The sequence below is a fragment of the Phlebotomus papatasi genome, chromosome 1 (assembly GCF_024763615.1).
Source record: "Phlebotomus papatasi isolate M1 chromosome 1, Ppap_2.1, whole genome shotgun sequence".
In the NCBI taxonomy this organism is placed as follows: domain Eukaryota; kingdom Metazoa; phylum Arthropoda; class Insecta; order Diptera; family Psychodidae; genus Phlebotomus; species Phlebotomus papatasi.
In genome coordinates this window covers 69,328,183-69,346,271 of record NC_077222.1, presented here as the reverse complement: position 1 = coordinate 69,346,271, position 18,089 = coordinate 69,328,183, and the positions used below count along the sequence as shown (strand labels likewise).

Here is an 18,089-nt window from a genome sequence, read left to right as displayed (position 1 = left end):
GGGGCAAAAAGTCACAAATCGAAAAATTCAAAATTCAATATCTTCCAAGGTAAAAAAGATAGCGGTTCAAATTTTTTTTCTGTAGATAGCCTCCATACACCTTCTTCAATGTCGTAAGTTTTCTTAGAATTCAAACAAGGAATTTAGAAAATAAAAAATATCGAAATTTTTAGCCCTATTTTTGAAATATTTTCCTTGCAGAAGATAACAATTATTACCTACTTATTTTCCAAAATTGATGCACTGGTGAATATTTTCTAAATAATTTGGATTTTTTGAATACGAATCCGCTATCTATTTCAGAATTTCACAAAGGTTCTTTTCTCCAGAAATCCTTTTATTAAAAATGGCCACTTGGGGTAAAAAGTAACAAAAGATATAGAGCAAAAAGTAACAAAAAAGCGAAGCAATTTCTCATGTGTCACGGCGAAAAGAAACATCATTATCATGTCTCGCCGATTGTTGTTTGCATTGGTCAAACGATTTGCAGTCTTTTGTGTTTTTTTTTCTAAAATAGCTTGAAAAGCGCTTTTCTCGTTTTCTCACTTTTCTCGCAGAGAAAACGGTGTTTTACAATGTGGTGTAGATGAATAAATTTTCTATGAAAATATGTCCTCTAGGTATTTTTTCAAATTTACGGAAGCCTGTAATAAAGCGAATCAAAATATGATAATACCCAATGTCTGGTACTATTTGCCCCAGCATTTTTGAGAATATTCACATAATTATCTTTTAGAAATTGGCTCGATAAACGTATTTACTTACAAAATAGAGGAAAATTACTTTCACAAAGTTGTAGAGCGGTAAATTTCCTATAAAACTGCGCTAATTAGAAATTTTTAAGCGCTCGGGTAGCTTGTAAAAAAAATAAAATATCCGTTTTGTGACTTTTTGCCCCAATCTCCCCTATTCATTGGTATTGTCAGAAAAATTACTTAAATTTTTGGGCTATTTTTGTCTTTTTCTGTCATAGAAGCACAAAATACACCGAATCAGACTCTGTTGGACTTTCCAAAGTTAGATGTATGACTTATAATTGATTATGTTTCCCAGTTTAATTTTTATTATTGATTTTCAGTCTGTAAAAATTGTCTCGTCGTTAACTCTTTCGTATCCTTTGGGACTCTGGGTGCCCATGGAAAAAAGAATTTTTTTGGACTATTTAGAATCGATAAAAATCCGATTCTTGTGAATGATTACAAACGATAAGAATGTCCAAATCTAGGATATTTTTGCAGGATCCAATTAACTCCTGAGTTAAGATATTTTTGGTCAAAAATCGTGAATTTTCGATTTTCTGATTCCTTGCAGATATTGTGACTTTTTTCATATTTCTAGACCAGAATAAGGAAAAAACCTCTCGGGGCCAATAAGTATGATAACTAACAATTACAGATTGCATAAATTCGAAAAACAATTTTTTCTTAAATTTTCAAAAAACTTGTTCGAACTTCATGGGTACTCTGGTCCCCAAAAATCTATAGGTCAAATGTAAGGTTATCCCGCCAATGCCCGCAATTTGCTTTTTGACACCAACCTTGTAAGAAAATTCCAAGCGGGAGCGACATTTTTGCCAATATGGCCGATAATTTTGACATTTGGCAGCGCGAGAGATTGCTTTCGGGAAAGTTTTTCTTGCTTTTCCTGATTTTAATGAATTCTGATTGAGGCGGAAAAAAATCTTTCTCTACAAAAGTATCATATTTGACCACTAAGACTTACAATAAAGTGAGTTTTACTGAAATTTGTTCGCTGGATATGTTGTGGTCCGGAAAGAGTTAAAGGGTTAAAAGAAATCAGATTTTTTTCAGAGCTTTCAAGCCTTTGTATGGATCTTCCACAGTGGATATTAAGGGTCGAAAGCTCAGGCGGAAATTCGAATTTTTTATTTTGAAACGAAAAGACTATCTCCGACGAACACCGGATGATCTGAAAAGCAAATAAAATCTATCAAATACCAAACCTGAAGATTAAAATTAATTTAATGATTCTATTCTTTATATGGTTTACATGACTAAAAATATCGCAACTTAGTAGAATAGAAGTCTTTGACGAACAACATTAAAATCATTTTCTAGGTAACTGGTGAAGGTAGTAATCGACAGCGCGAGAAGATTCAGCGTCAGAGAGATGCTGTGCCCATCACGGAAGTTGGAAGTCAATGCAAGTTGACTTTCAAAATGCCTGGCATTACATCCTTCGATCTGGCATCTACTGTTACGTCTCCTGGCAACGTGACGGAAGATGCCATGATTCAGGAAGTTGAGGATGGTCTCTATTCGGTGCACTTTGTGCCCAAAGAGTTGGGTGTCCATACGGTGTCTGTGCGATACAAGGATATGCACATCCCCGGGTCACCTTTCCAATTCACCGTGGGTCCATTGCGAGACTCTGGAGCACACTTGGTGAAGGCCGGTGGTGCTGGCCTGGAGCATGGTGAAGTGGGACTTCCGGCTGAATTCAATGTTTGGACACGAGAGGGTGGTGGTGGAGCCTTAGCAATTTCCGTGGAAGGGCCCAGTAAGGCCGAAATTGAATTCAAGGATCGCAAAGATGGTTCGTGCGACGTGTCTTACGTTGTGAGTGAGCCAGGTGAGTAAATATATTCCTAATTTTAGTCATGTGTTTTTTTATTGTAATCGAGTTATAGGACAAAACCGTATCTTTGTTAATATTAGGGGAAAGTACTCTCCCTTCGAACGTTCATGACTTCGAATAATGTGAATTTCTTTTATGTTTCCTAAAAGACTTACACATAATTATGATATAATTATCAATAATTGATAATAAGCTAACTAATATTTAGTAGAAATAGGGGAAGTGTGCCAAATTTCGGCCAACTTCTAATTTCGGCCACTTTGAGTGTATTTTCGGCCATGCAAATAAATTAATTAAAATTATGCATGTAATCTTCGAATAGTCAATGAATTCATTTTGCTTTTAAATATTTATTCATTTTAGGATGTATTAACACAAAGACAGTTAAATTTTAGGTATAATTTTAATTTAAATTGCGTTGTAAAAACTGAGTGTGGAAAGAGTCTTACAAAAAATGTGACAGATCGATTGTGTTTCTAGGAGTCTTGTGATTTGTAGTGAAGTGCAGGTTTTCCTCCGGTATTTTTCATAAAAATTGATTAGTTTTCATTAAAGATTGTTTCTGTTTATGTTCATAGTGAATCAATCTTTAAATTTCGGGTAAAATTCCCAACTGGATCCTGTATTTCGCATAAAAAAGTATATACTTTGCGAGCGTCTCTCCGGTGAGGTAGTGTTGCCTATTCCGGCAACATCTTTTGCTTTCCTAAATTTCTTATTCATTTTATGTTTTTTTTCTTCAATTTCTGAATTCTACAATGTCCAGAAAAAAACCATCGCTTCTATAAAAATATGGTGTGGAAAAGGCCTTGGAAGAGTTCAGAAAGGGCAAATTACTACGGGAATCTGCGCGTAAATTTGAGATGCTACTCTTCAGGTCTTCAGGACAAATCACACGGAAGATCTCAGGGCTTGTGGGTCATATAAACGTATTAAACTCGTCCCGTTTGACGTTTTGAAATTTTCTATCTGTTGCGTCACAAAAGGTGGTCAGAAAAAAGGTGGCCGGTATTTCACTCAAAGTGGCCGAAATACTACCCAAAGCAATGTCCATATTTTTATTAATTTTTCAATATTTTAGCAAGTGATTTAAAGAAAACAAAGATGATAAACTAGTTTTCAAGGTTTCACACAACCCTCCCGAAAAGTAAGGAACAAAAAATATCAATATGAATTAAAAATATTGCATTTCAAACTTAGGACTTCGGTCAACTTCGGTGCTTATATGCAACTATGCCGAAAATTGGCACACTTACCCTCTTCAAGTCTCTTAGCTCTTTCGCGTCCCACTTTTATCCAGCAGATGAATTCATGTAAAATTGAGTTTTTCCTAATGCTTTATGATCAAATATAATAGTTCAGAGAGGAAAAAAATTTCCATTGCGTGAAAACTCGGAAAAACCCCGAGTCATATATGACCCTGTTGTCCTCAAGGGAAGTGTACATACAATTTTCAAAATCTATATCACGGGCTTTTTAAGAGTTTTTTTTGCTTGAAGTTACTAATTTGGCCAAAACCATGGCAAACTAAATTGTCTTGATGAACACTGTACTCCTGGTATTCAAGGAATCTTCCTGGAAATCCCTTGAACAGTCACTGTCACAATATTTTGAGTGGTATTTGGCAAAAATAAACTTATCCACATATTTATTCACACACAATACAATTGCACAATATGAGACGCTTGCAGAATGCTCTAAAATATTGCAAAATATGTTATAATTCATCAGATATAAGATGAAATGTCCAGGAGCAAGATGTCCCACCTGCATTTCCCAAAGAAAAACAATGTCCCAAGTCCCAACTACATTTCGCTATAGGTTTGGGACGAAAACACTGTTATCCTTGGAGACAATAGGGTCATATATGACCCGGAAAATTTTACACGCTTTTCTGGAAAATTGAGAGTAGTTTATTATATCAAAATATGCAATATACAATCTTTGGATATTCTATCTTGTGTTTCTAAAGAACTTTTTGCTAAAAAAAAATAAATTAATATAAAAAATTTTGAAAAAGGAAAGTCATTTCACAAAGTTAGAAATTCGTGATTTTTGATCTTAAATATTTTCTTTTCCTGAATATCTGGAGTCTTGAGAAAATTAGCCAAGAATCTTACATCCTTCTATTATGATGTCGTTCACAAACCAATAGATTTCAATTTATGTAAATAGTCAAAAAAAATTGTTTTTTCCCCGGGTCATATATGACCCTAATGACGAGAAAGAGTTAGGAAAAATAAAAGAAAATTCACATTATTCGAAGGCTTGAACGTTCGAAGGGAGAGTACTTTCCCCTAATTCAATTGAGAGCAGAAAGGGCCAATTTTTGAGTGGCTCAATTATTAAATTACCCATCCCAGACATCGAATTGAATAATAATATTTTATCAGCTCGAAAGTAATGAATTTCCCCTAAATCCAGGTGAGTATCGTGTGGGACTTAAGTTCAACGATCGTCATATCCCTGACTCACCCTACAAGGTGTACATTTCACCGGCCATGGGAGAGGCGCATAAGCTCGAAGTGGCTCAGTTCCCACAGGGTGCCGTACAGGCAGATACTCCGGCTCAGTTTATTGTGAGGAAGAATGGGGCTAAAGGAGAACTGGACGCCAAAGTTATTGCTCCGTCCAATCAGTCTGACGACTGCTTTATTCAGCTTATCGATCAGGATACCTATTCTGTACGATTCTATCCACGTGAGAATGGTATTCATGCCATTCACTGTAAATTCAATGGTGTCCATATCCCGGGATCTCCCTTCCGTATCAAAGTGGGCAAAGATGTGGCTGATCCGGCAGCTGTGCATGCGTCCGGAAATGGTCTGCATGATGTGAAAACGGGCCAGAAGACGGATCTCATTATTGACACATGCAATGCTGGTGCTGGAACACTTGCAGTGACCATCGATGGACCCTCCAAGGTGTCCATGGACTGCACTGAAGTCGATGAAGGCTACAAAGTGCGTTATACCCCTCTCCTTCCTGGTGACTACTACATGTCCATCAAATACAACAATATGCACATTGTAGGATCTCCTTTCAAGATTACCTGCACAGGTAAGTGAATTATATAAATTCTGTCACTTTGAAACACATTTTCAAATTATTTGGGTAATCCTCATCCTTAGTCGAGACCGAGAGTAATGAAAATTTATACAAAATTTAATTGAAGATAACAAAGTTGATCTGAATTGGGTTTTTAGGACAAATTATCCTTGTGGTGATCGTCTGAATTTATTAACCCATTCCTTACCATGGTATTATACATCATACGCAAATTAAGTGATTTTAGAAGATTTATTCCTGGGCAACTAATACTCAAATTGATGTCGGGTATGACTTTAGTTACTTTAGTCCTTCAATTTCTTGGAAAAAATAGCCCGACAGAGATGAATAATACATTTTGTTTTTTTTTTCGCTTCGCGGAAAGTCGGCCAAAATTTTTGCTGAAAATTGCGGACGAAAATTTGTTAAAATTGATCTTTTTCCTGATTTGAATTCTGGTTGTTAATTTGTTTTCTTGGATAGTTACTCTAACTAAATCAATAGTGTTTAAAATAAATTAATGTACAGAATTTAAATTCAGTGACCGTTAAGACGTGTGTTTGACAGCGGCTCCCCGCGCCCCCATAATAGATAAAAAAAAAATTATAAACTAACTAGAAAATTAGAAACTAACTAGAAATAACTGGATCGTTTTCCGAAGAGTGCTACATAAACGCATGTTTTTGGACAGATGAAATTCTTTTTTACTTCTTCTAAATCCATAGAATTATTTAGGGTAGAGTCAGCCCTTTTCGCCATGTAAGCACTTTTTGCCACCTAATATAAAACAACTAATTTCAGGCATTTAAGAATAAGTAGCATTTCAACTCTCATAATATGTTCTGTTCTAATATCCCAATACGTTATTACGTCTCTTAATTAAATGAAATTCGTTTTAAAACAGGTGGCGAAAAGTACTGAAACAAGCATAATTGGGGAAAATGCATATTTTTCAATGAAATTCTCTAAAATTCTCGAGACGTATCCTAGATATATAGATAGATATTGCTTCAAAGTATCTTTATACAAAAATTCATTTTATCTGACAAAAATATCACACCTTACGAGGCACCTAAAGCTTAATGGTGGCGAAAAGTCCTGACTATACCCTACTGTTTCATTCAGAAACATAATATAAAAAAAATTATAAAAAATATTAAAGAAAATTTATAAAATAATGATAATACTGAAATATGTCAGCATGCACTAACTGGGTCGCTTTTTCGCTAATACACTTTTAATCCTCTAACGGTGTTTTCTTTAATATGCGAAAAAAGTTCTAAAACAATGTTTTCTAGGATAATTATGATCCAATAAAGTCGAAAAAACCATCCATTCTTCATTATCTCTTTTAGTTTAGGCGCTAGGTAAGGAAATATAAAAAAAATTGAAAGTAGAATGACATATCTTTCAGTAAAAAATAAATTTATTTTAGTCACATAACTTTAAATCGGTATTTTTATGGAAATTGGAAATGAGTTTTTTTGCGCAAATATTTTTTGTTGCTTTTTCTCTGACCTGTCACACAAAACTGGGAATAGCAACAAAACGAAGAGTCAAAATGAGTTCAAACTCTCAAGAGATGTTTATAAGACTATTACCGAGGACACTATAGCACTTTTAAATAAATAAAACCTGTATTATCGCTGTAAATGTGATTTTTGTGAATACCGTCTGGAGGCGGTCTTACCCGTTGTCTTACCAGTGCATCAATTTTGAAAATAAAATAGGTAAAAAAATGATATCTGCTGTAAGGAAATTATTTGAAAAACAGGGCTAAAAAATTCAATATTTTTTATTCTCTAAATTCCTTGTTCGAATTCTAAAAAAAACTTACGACATTGAAGAAAGTCAACAGAGGCTATCTGTGATAAAAATTTTAAGTTGCTATCTTTTTTTATCTTTGATGATATTGAATTTTGAAATTTTCGATTTGTGACTTTTTGCCCCAATCTGCCCTACAGTCCTCGGGTGACATGATAACTTATTTTCGATACTATCGATTGTCGATTCTGAAAAATTTAAACAATAGCAGAAGTTCCTGTGACTAAGTCAGATATTTATAAACAGGCACATCCTTTTAAGAATGTCACAAAGAATGGCCCAGCAATGCGTAAAAAGTCGACATTCACTTAATCTAACAGATATAGATTTATCGATACTATCGATTCGATAGTATCGAAAAGTTATCATTCCACCCCTGATTTTTTGGAAATTATCTATGGGAATAATTTCAATAGTTTTTTTTTAAACGGTAACACAAATTTTGTTAATTATCTTTCTAAAACGGGATGACTTTCTTTTTTTATCAGGAGATCAATTGGCTGAGGAAGGTGCTCAAGAGACGTCATCTGTAATTGTGGAGACAGTGCCAAAAGTGTCCAAGGGTGGTAAGGCAGTGGGTCCAGTGTTGCCCATCTTCCGTTCAGATGCTTCCAAGGTGCAATCCAAGGGTATGGGACTCAAGAAAGCTTACCTGGGCAAGCAGAATCAATTTACGATCAATGCAACTGATGCTGGTAAGTTGCATGCGATGTTTCATGCAATTGGCGGGAATGTTTCTAGCTTTTTTTGTTTTTGTTCATGTTTCAGGCAACAACATCTTATTTGTGGGCATCTATGGGCCCAAAGGTCCCTGTGAGGAGGTCTATATCAAACATACGGGAAGGAATACCTACACAGTGAACTATGTGGTGCGTGAACGTGGGGATTATATTGCCATTATTAAATGGGGCGATGATCATATCCCTGGATCACCATACAAGGTTGAAGTGTAAATTGGACAAGGAGGAACCAAGAGAGAGACACCCTTTGCACACATAAGAGAGACATTAATCATTGAATATTCGTTCCCTTTGACTCCCCAAAAATTCCCTCCCTTTTCTTTCAAAGTCTTTGCTCTTTGTTGGCAGACGGAAAAGACTTGGAGAAAAAAAATTGAAAAATTGCTCAATTTTTTCCCCGGAATTTGCATATCAAGCCATTTATATTTTTTTTGGAAAAGGAATTCACAATCTTTTCGGTATTTTTCTGAGTCTTTTTCGTTTCAATGAAGAGAGAACAATTGCAATTCAAGAAAAAAATTAATGATGATAGTGTTTAAGTGACATGAGAAAAAAAGTACATTTAGGTGCCCAACTTCCTTTACATTTAAGTTTGTAATTTACAGCAAGTTTATTGTATTATTGTAACTTTCTAGGAGGAGAATAAATTTATTAAAAGTTTATTGAACGTTGGAGGCGAAAATTTTTGGGAAAAGGAGCTTAAAATGATCAAAAATTGGGTCAAATGAAACAATTTAATAATTATCTACAAATCATTTTATTGCTAGATGCGACAGAATTAACAATTTTCCAGGAATCACCAAGTTTAAGGAATCTTATTGAGTCATTCAGGTAGCTCATGAGGATTTCGAGACTCCCACAAGAGCCGGTCGTATGCAGCGTTCTTTCAGTTTGTATCCGATTTTGCTGACCTCAATCACGGTATTTGGTTCCACGGTTTTGTTCTCCTGCAATTGATTCCAGGTTTAGAGAGATTCCAGGAGGAAGGTTTGCAAGGATTACTCACCAGTTGGAAGAGGGCTTCGTGGAGATTCGGATTAAACTTCTCATTCAGGGGATTGACCCTCTCCAGGCCGTGTCGCTTAAAAACTTGATCCAGTGAGGCTTTAGTCATTGTCAGCCCTTCGTAGAGACTCTTAAGGTGTGGATTTTTGTCTGTGACCTCTTCCTTGGGCACAGTGTCTGTTGCCGTGGCAAGAATATCAGCCACTTCCAAGAGATCCTTGCAAAAGCTCTGAATCCCAAACTGTTTGGCATCTTCAATTTGTTTTGTCAGCCTCACACGAAGATTTTCCCCATCAGCCAGTGCTCTCTTGTACTTGTCCTGCAAATCATACAATCCTGATAACTTTCCTCTATCCTTGAAAACTTCTAATCAACTCACCAAAAGCTCTGAACTTTTCTCCTTCTCTGTTGAAAGTTGCTTGTTGAGCTCCTCCAAAAGAGCAGTCAATTTCTTTTCCGATTCCGACACTTCTGGCACTTGATTATCCTTTCTCTCCTCTGGCGCAATATTTCGCCGAGATGTTGAGATGCTCAAGAAACGAATTGGGCTGGAAAAATTCTGAAAAAGACGTCATTACTGATTTTCCAGCAAACTTGCCTCTTTTTAGAGGTTAATTACATCATCCGGAAACGCATGAGCACTTATTTTTCACTGATTTCTCGGTTATTACCTGAATTTGTGACTGTCCACCCATTGCTGGAACACTCCGCAATAATTTCAGAGCTGCATTTACTCTAATTGAACACATTTTACACTATATTTTTGCTAAAATCTCGAAGAAAACAATCTCCTTATCAATCCTCTAACTTGCAACTTGCAATTTTGCATTTTTTGGTGAAAAGTTTCAGGGTTGCCAGAATGAAAGTTTCATCGATTTATCGACTGTGTCGATATAAATTCAAAAAAACGCGGAAGAAATAACGATTTCTTGGGAGAATGAGCAATGAATGTTAAAAATAAAAAAAAAATCATTTTATATGTAAAATAGGACTATTTTACATGAAATTTAGGACATGAGAAGTGAAAAGAGATCCAAGATACATACTTTGCCCCCTTTGCCCCCCTCTTTCGGTCACTGTGAGCGAGTTCTATGCAGTTCAAAAAATAGCTACAATAAAGATCATCATAATTTTCAGTGTACTTATTACTTATATGGGCTCGCGGGATGTAGGACATCTAATCCCAAGGCGCTCCAAGGCAAGATCCTGAATTTGATTCAGGCACCTTGCCCTAGGTCTGCCTCGAGGTCGACGCGGTCGACGCACAAGAAGCAAAATAACTGCGTTATAGAACCAAGTATTAAACAAGTCTTTTAGTGCACTTTTAAGAGACTTAAAGTGAGAATTTTCTGTTGAAATACCTATAGAAGCTCTTAAGATACTCAATAGTGCGCCATTTTATTTATAGTAATCTCAGTGACGGAACCAACAGCGTTATAAGCAAATTAAAAGACCTTTGGTTCTATAATACCCTACTTAAGGAATTCTACAAGACTATAATGAGAAAAAATTGTTTTTTGGGCGCCTTCTCACATTGGCTTCCATAGCTTTTCTGGAGAATCTTTCTTCATTCGTGCGCTAAACATGATCTTACCATCGAAGTTATGATCTCACAATCCAAAGTAGCAGCTTCTCGACTCCTAGCTCCTTATCAATGACTGCATTCCTCATTCAATCTTGACGAGTGATTCTCTTAACCGTTCGGAGGTACTTCATCTCGGCAGGCTGAACTCCTAATCTTATAGGCACTTTCGGTCAATATACCCAAATTACATGACCAAGTGACTCCCAAAGGTGAGCATTTAAAGGGCTTAAGTGTAAAAGTTATACCCAAGCGAATATACTGAAATTGTCGTTCTAAAATACGTAAACAGGTGGACGAAGGGGAGGATCTGTCGCGATCGTAAATAAAGGTGGTATTCCAATGAACTATGAAAAAGAGAAATTTTCTCCTGACCATTTTTTAGCATTTTACTGTTCTCAACTGATTCAACATTACCGACTTTTCTTTGTGTTGATTCTTGTCTCGAATATTTTCCCTAAAGAAAATTGATTATGCAGAAGCAGTTGAGAATAATAAAGTGCTAAAAAATGTTCCAAAAATGGTAGAAAGGAGAAATCACTTTCCTAAACATTTTTTTCAGCAATTTACTGTTCTCAAATGCTTCTGCATTATCGACTTTTCTTGTGTTGGTAACTGTCATTTAATAAAACCACGAAATAGATAGGAACCAAAATCAATACAAAGAAAAGTCGATTATGTAGAAGCACTTGAAAACAGTAGAGAAAAGTACTCACCCTTCGAACTTTCATGCCTTTTAATAATGTGAATTTTCTTTTATTTTTTCTAATAGTGTCAACTGTCAACACACTAGAAGCAATTTTCGTCAATTACGTTTTTTAAAAAAAATCTGACGTTTCTCCCTACAAGGATAGGGGAAATTTTCTTTAAAAAGGCATTTTTTAAAGAAATTGCTCCTAGTGTGTAGAAGCCATTAGGAAAAATAAAAGAAATTCACATACGAATGGATGAATGTTCGAAGTTCATGCCTTTGCAAGTTACTTTCCCCTAAAGCGCATGCTAATAGCGCTATCCCACTGAGAAATGAACAGGGAAAATCTGTCGCCTGAACATTTTTTTTGCATTTTACTGTTCTCAAGGGAATCTGCATTATCGACTTTTCATGTTTCAAGTTTTCAAGTGTTTTCAAGTTTCAATTTTTTTTCATGCGTTCATTAATGAATATGCAAATGTACTTATGCTTCTTTGACTATGCCTAGCATTAGGAATTCATTTGTGAAATCGTTTTTGAAATACTCCTAAGGTAAAGCACATAAGGTAAAGAGCCCTCACTCGACCGGTTTTCTCGACTCGACCGGTGGGTCAATTTTTGAGTGTTTAATGGTAAATTTCTATGAAATTGTCACTGATTCGTATTACAGTAGAGTCTCACTATAGGGTGGAATAACCGGCTATCGCCATGTTTAGGAAAAAATTAAATTCATTTAATCATAACTTTTGAATCCTTGTTACAAGATAAGTCAAATTTGACACAAAGTTACTTAGATGTATTGGCTCTAGATACGTGAAAACAATAATCCTAGAACATAACGCTGGACTACTTAAAAAACTGATTTTTATTAATAATGCAAAAATAACCATTTCGTCGCCACTTTTTACCACTTTTCGCCAGTTTTGTAAAACTTGTAACCACTTCTCGCCACCCACTTGAAAAGAACCACACTCGGTTATTTTGGGCAATGCTATGAAAAGAATACATTCACCATTTCTCTTTCCTTGTGATCACTTTATTATTACTCTCTTTAAATGATTTTTCTTCACTTTTATTTGAGAAATCAAATTATGGGGCTTTTGCAGAAAGTAAACAATGCAGATTTGACAACTGAGAATGTACGAAGTGAAGTTAGCGTCGCCTATTGAAAAGATATGGCGACAGGTGGTAAAATCAATTCCAGAATATTACCACTTCTCGCCATGCCTCATTTTTATACAAAAATAATATAAAATGAAATATTAATTAACTAAATACAAATTTTATGTATTCCACAAGTGCAATTAAATATTCAATAGACAAATTATTTACCCAAATAGGTATTTTTGGCCTGATGAACATTTGACGACACTTAGTACATTTGGTAAGAGATGTTGGATTCGATGCACTTGCTTAAAATATTGCTCTAAAAAGTGATCAAAATCGTGAATCCAAAACAAATAATTATTATTTTTCGATTCTATGCGTAGAAGCAGAAACAATACAAAAAAATTGCGACTCATTTATTTCATAAATTGCGAAAAATAGCGATTTCAATTTAAGTGGCGAGAAGTGGGGCACTGGCGAGAACTGGTGATTCCACCCTAGTCCATATTTGGTTTCAAATTTGACACTTGGGTCGCACTATATATAGTCCATGTCATTTTTTAAAATTATCAACGATTTTTAGTATTGAAATTGCTCGACGGCTTCCACTTTCTTTGCGATTGTGGTACTTGTCCTTGCTCTCATCATTGTGGATCACAATTATCACAACTACTTAATAAAGTTTGCCAAAAATATTAAAATAATTATGCATGTCGCTACTAAAAAACATAACCTAACTTAAAATCAGTGTTTTGAAATCAACGGTCGATAAATTGTGGACTATAGAGCGATGGCTTATAGCGAGACTCTACTGTACAGTAGACTCTCGTTAATTCGGCTCTTTTAAGATCGGGCTACATTTTAATTCGGGCGGCAGTTAAATTCGAAAAAAAATTGTTGACATTTTCCAAGTTCGATTATTAAATGAAGCAGATATGCTCAAATTTGTCATGATTTGTCTTAGCTTTGATGTGATTTTGCATTATTAAGGAGTTTTCATGAATCGATATCTCTTTTAGTTTAGGAGCTATTAAGCTCTAAAGAGCGGCCGGCCGGCCGGCCGGCCGGGAACGTAACTTAGCCCCCCATATATTCGTGATCAGGAAGTGGCGAAACACATTTTGGCCAAGTTTGAGCGCGATCGGAGGACATGAAATTTTTTTAGGATTATAGTAGGTGAGATTGTTAAGAATCTCACCTAATATTATAGCAAATATAAGTAAATTGAAAAAAAATACTTGACCGATCGAGTGAGGGCCGATGCAATTATATGCAATTTTTTCGAGGCGGTAAACTTAAAATACAGTAATTGCCGCCGCTAAGAACAGCTTAAAAATTAACGCCAATGAACAATTCATTGCATATTTTCCGGCGTTTTCGAAACTCAAGAGAAGTCTCCTAAGAGTATGCAAATTTTCTGTATGAACAACGCCGTTTGAGCACCTTTTCTCGGTCGCAAAAATACGGAAATTACGGGATTATACACATTTTCGGAACAGAAGAAAACCGCACGAAATGATTTTATTCACCGAGAAAATTTGCATAAAGCTTAGTAGAATTAACTGTACGATTAATCACTCGTACAGTTTGTATTTGCTCACCGTTTGTCACATTTTCGTTTTATTTCTTCAATATTCTTATATTATTTTCACCTGGTTTCGAATATACAGAGACGAAAGCCAAGAACCGCCAAGTTAATTTGCATGTGTCTGAGCGAACATCAAAAATTTTTAAGCTCGTGAAAAGAAGTTCAGATTTCAAAAGTTTCTCAAGTAATTTCTTAATTTAAATGTGAAATAAAATTGAAAATTATTTTAATTTTTTTTCATAGAAGAATTACAAGATTCACACTTTCCGCTAATTAGGGATTTTGTATTTTTTTCGAAAAAATAAGGGCTTGATCGTGTCCTTCCCTTTTCGTCTAAAAAAAACCACGTAAAATCAAAAAAAGAAATTTTTGCTCTCCTAATTTAGGCTCCCCCATAATGCATTGTGAATTCAGGATGAATACATTTGGAAAAATTTTAAAACTAAAAAAATGCCCCCCGTGAGCAAAAGTTGTTCCTACGCCCCTGTAGGGGAATTCTGTAATTTTCGTGGTATTGTCACGCGTGAGTTCGAAACCTGACAATGCCATTCGAGCTTTTTTTTGTCATATCATATGAGTTCGAAAATGTAATTCATTGATTTTTCAATGAAATCCTTTTACTTGATCATTTTATGAAAATACAGCACGTCTTGGTTGATTTATTTCACAACATTCATAGGCATTTGAATTTCCAGAAATCTCAAATATGTGACTTCTGACAATGCCACGTGAACTGAAATGGCAATGTCACGACTACAGAATCACATTTTCGAAAAAGTTCTCCTAAGGTTCGAACCCAATTTGTCATATGGCATTGCCAGAGCGTTACAGAATTCCCCTCCTGGTTAGGGGTATTTCAAATATTATTTCAGAATTTAGCTAGCTCCCAATGGTAGGCAAATAAGGGAAGAGTACCCCGGATCGGAATGTTAAGAGACTTTCTTGATATTTAGTTGAAAATATAAGCCTGAAAATATTATTTGGTATTTTTGTGCATGCTAATTGGTATTATTAGTGATCCATTTAACTATCTGTGCATTTGAATTTTTAATTTTTACAATAAATTAATAAAAATTAGATGTGATTGCAAACTTGCAATCTGTACCTGGGATCGTCAGGAATTCAATCAGGTGTCTCACGGAAATTTGATTTTATAAATTAAATCAGAGCTAATGCAGTGCATTCTTGCAAGAATTAAATGGTAAAAAGTAGCTAATAATTTTTAAAAATTCATTTGATTTGGAGCAACAATACGGTAATAACCTGACGATCCGAGGAACACTGCCGATCGCTGGTACTCTTCCCTTATACATAATTCTGTGTACATAATCCCGGGATCCCGTATGTGCATAATCCCAGGAACCCTGATTTTAATAGCTAATCCTATACTTTACATTTCCTGAAAGGAGCCATGTTCCAAAATCATTAAAAACATAGAAAATTTCACATTAAAAAAAGATTACAACATATTAAGTATAGGTTTTTTAAAACAAAAGTATCGCCTTCCACGATAAGAGTACCATCGCCATCACTGATTTATCTTTGTTTATAAAGATGTTATAAGAGGAAATATAAAGTGTAAACGGTGTAAACACATAACCGCGAACTCTGGCAATTTCTTGTCGATCTTGCCAGTTCTTTTTTTCTTGCCTTATCGTCACATCACTGCAATTCCAAGAGACTTTTTTTGCGAAACCATCTCTGCACTTTCTTACTCAATTTGCCCTCGAATAATGAGGCCAAGTCTTTTATTGGGAATTATACAAATTTCCGCCGAAGCTACACTCTTGACTTCTTAGACCCCCCTTTGGGAACCTAACAAAATTATACGTGACCAATTGTACGTTAAATTTGTTTTTATTTACATGACAGTAATCTTTACAAGATTCGCAGTACAATAAATTCAACGACATTCATCTCTTTTATTTACCATTTTTTTTCGCTTGACGCTTAGAGATGAGCTAAAAAAAAACACAGAAATTTCCTCTCCTCTCACTCAGTGTGATGTGCAGCCAGGAGGGAGAAGAAAAAGTTCACTACACAAGGCGCAATTTACCATGGAAAATTAAATTATTTAGGCGCGTGAAGATGATTGCGTTTTGGGTTTCGTGAAGATCACTTCAAAGATTGCTTCTTGAAAAAAAATTGCGCAAAAAGGAATTTCTGTGGAAGTGATTTACATACTTGGATTTGCATTTCAGAGAAAAAATACGAAGAAAATGGAGCAGAAAGGGGGATTTTATCTTACCGAATTGCATCAGTTTGGGGGGATCCCTGAGGGTGGGATACTGGGAGGGATTTAATAGATGATTTGTGACGTGCGACTGGTGGCTGAAGATGCAATTGCTTCCTCAAGATTTGAATCCAACTTTCGATATGCCGCCGTATGTTTTCGCCTTCCACGACCCTGACTCGAGCGTCGACCTTCCAGCACCAGAGCCAGCACCTTGCTCTTATTGTGATAGACCACGTAGGCAAGAATGCAGACAATCATCATGCACATGAAATAGGTCAGGAAGTTTGATTCTTCAACTTCATGGAATGGATCCTTTTTCATATCCACAACTTCCATTTTGTTCACATACGGAATATCCTTCATATCACTCCTGTCGATGGTGATATCCGAATCCTTGGGGTCTAATTGTCCAAGGTCACCCTTGACAGACGTTCCATCGTCGGCACCTTCGAAATTGTCATAATCATTGGGACTATCATCATCCCGATCATTTTCCAAATCCTTCAAATTTTCATTGGATTCTTCCTCAACTCCTGGTTGCTTCTTAACCTCTTCGGGCCCTTCAGGCTGTTGGGGCTCTTCCACAGTCGACGGAGCATTTAATTTGACTTCCGGATTGAGCTTAGTTGGCTCAGGTGGCACAACTTTCTTCTCTTGCTGCACTTCTGGATTGATTTTCGTCGGTTCCGGAGGGATTGCCTTCTTTTCCTCATGCCCTTCCTCTGCGGCTTTTGTGCTGGTGGATTCACTGACAGAAGAGGGCTTCTGGAGAATCTCCGGAAGGATCTCTACTTTGCTGGCGGATCCTGGCGGTGTCACTGGAGGCTTGAAGGTCGAAACCTTTGGCAAGGGTAATTTCTCTTTGCTCTCCACACCCGTTGATATCCCCGGAGTTGAATCCACTTTCCCACTCTCCGCTGTCGGGACTTCCTCCTGCCCGGCAGTTGGTGCAGCAATCTCTCCAACTGGTGGAGAAATCTGCCCAGCTTTTTGTGCCTCCAATCGCCAGAGAATCAAGCGACACAGAGGCTTTGTAAACTCTCTATCTTGGTCATCGAGTTCAGAACATCTCTTCTCACACGACCCTTCAGCCGGTAGGTAATTCTTCACCCCTTCGTACTGCAGCATGCGTCCACAGAAACCCTTAACATCGGTTTCCGGGTGATGCAGCAAAGTCTCAAATTCCTGAGTCATATTTTGCGGTGCTGTGTCATTCCTCACGACATACACATACAGATCACAGAGCTTCTTAACTGTCGGGCTATCCCGGCTGCAGTCTCCCAAAACTGGCAGAAGTTTCGCATTGAGAAGGGCATCCCGGGAATCTTTCAAGCTCTGTGGCGGTGGCATGGCATTTGTGCCCAAAACAACACCAATCACTACTATCAGTAAATTCCACATATTGCGTCTGTTAAATATTATACTAGAGCACAAATATCACTAATCATAGTCTCAATTTAATGACTGATTCTCTGTGAAAATCACAAAATTCGATTAGATTGTGATTAAAGATTTTGACATTTTTACGACAACAAAATTCACAGGCAGAGCCATCTGAGAACTGTAGCCTGAAATTCTAAAACACCGAAAACACCACAAAATCGATGAATTTCCCTTTTTTTCAAATATTCAAAATCCCAACGCACAGTGGGGCCACTCCATACAAATTG

The 18,089-nt window shown here is 36.3% G+C and overlaps 3 protein-coding genes across 12 annotated transcripts in view; 1 reads left to right on the top strand and 2 right to left on the bottom strand.

Moving 5' to 3' along the window:
• Positions 1-8,877, top strand: part of LOC129798703 (filamin-A) — a 99,319-nt gene extending 90,442 nt beyond the window's left edge. For all 8 annotated transcript variants that reach the window (XM_055842033.1, XM_055842006.1, XM_055842024.1 and 5 more), the window contains 4 exons: positions 2,079-2,592; positions 5,023-5,658; positions 7,959-8,165; positions 8,239-8,877. In XM_055842033.1, the coding sequence (XP_055698008.1) occupies positions 2,079-2,592; positions 5,023-5,658; positions 7,959-8,165; positions 8,239-8,423 (1,542 nt within the window). In that variant the 3' untranslated portion in view covers positions 8,424-8,877. The remainder of the gene's footprint in view (positions 1-2,078; positions 2,593-5,022; positions 5,659-7,958; positions 8,166-8,238) is intronic.
• Positions 8,878-8,951: 74 nt separating this feature from the next.
• On the bottom strand, positions 8,952-10,058 carry LOC129799132 (grpE protein homolog, mitochondrial-like). Its single transcript, XM_055842798.1, has 4 exons — positions 9,887-10,058; positions 9,595-9,774; positions 9,217-9,534; positions 8,952-9,157 (listed from the first exon to the last, which is right to left on the bottom strand). The coding sequence occupies exons 1-4, from the start codon at positions 9,962-9,964 to the stop codon at positions 9,047-9,049; spliced, it is 687 nt and encodes a 228-aa protein (XP_055698773.1). The 5' UTR covers positions 9,965-10,058; the 3' UTR covers positions 8,952-9,046.
• Positions 10,059-16,021: 5,963 nt separating this feature from the next.
• Positions 16,022-17,961, bottom strand: LOC129799057 (trans-Golgi network integral membrane protein 2-like). 3 transcript variants are annotated; one of them, XM_055842664.1, is made up of 2 exons: positions 16,432-17,961; positions 16,022-16,346 (listed from the first exon to the last, which is right to left on the bottom strand). In XM_055842664.1, the coding sequence occupies exon 1, from the start codon at positions 17,818-17,820 to the stop codon at positions 16,483-16,485; it is 1,338 nt and encodes a 445-aa protein (XP_055698639.1). In that variant the 5' UTR covers positions 17,821-17,961; the 3' UTR covers positions 16,022-16,346; positions 16,432-16,482. The 3 variants fall into 3 exon arrangements, with proteins under 3 accessions (XP_055698639.1, XP_055698647.1, XP_055698654.1); XM_055842672.1 differs by having other exon boundaries at positions 16,022-16,316; XM_055842679.1 differs by having other exon boundaries at positions 16,022-16,313.
• Positions 17,962-18,089: the final 128 nt, after the last annotated feature.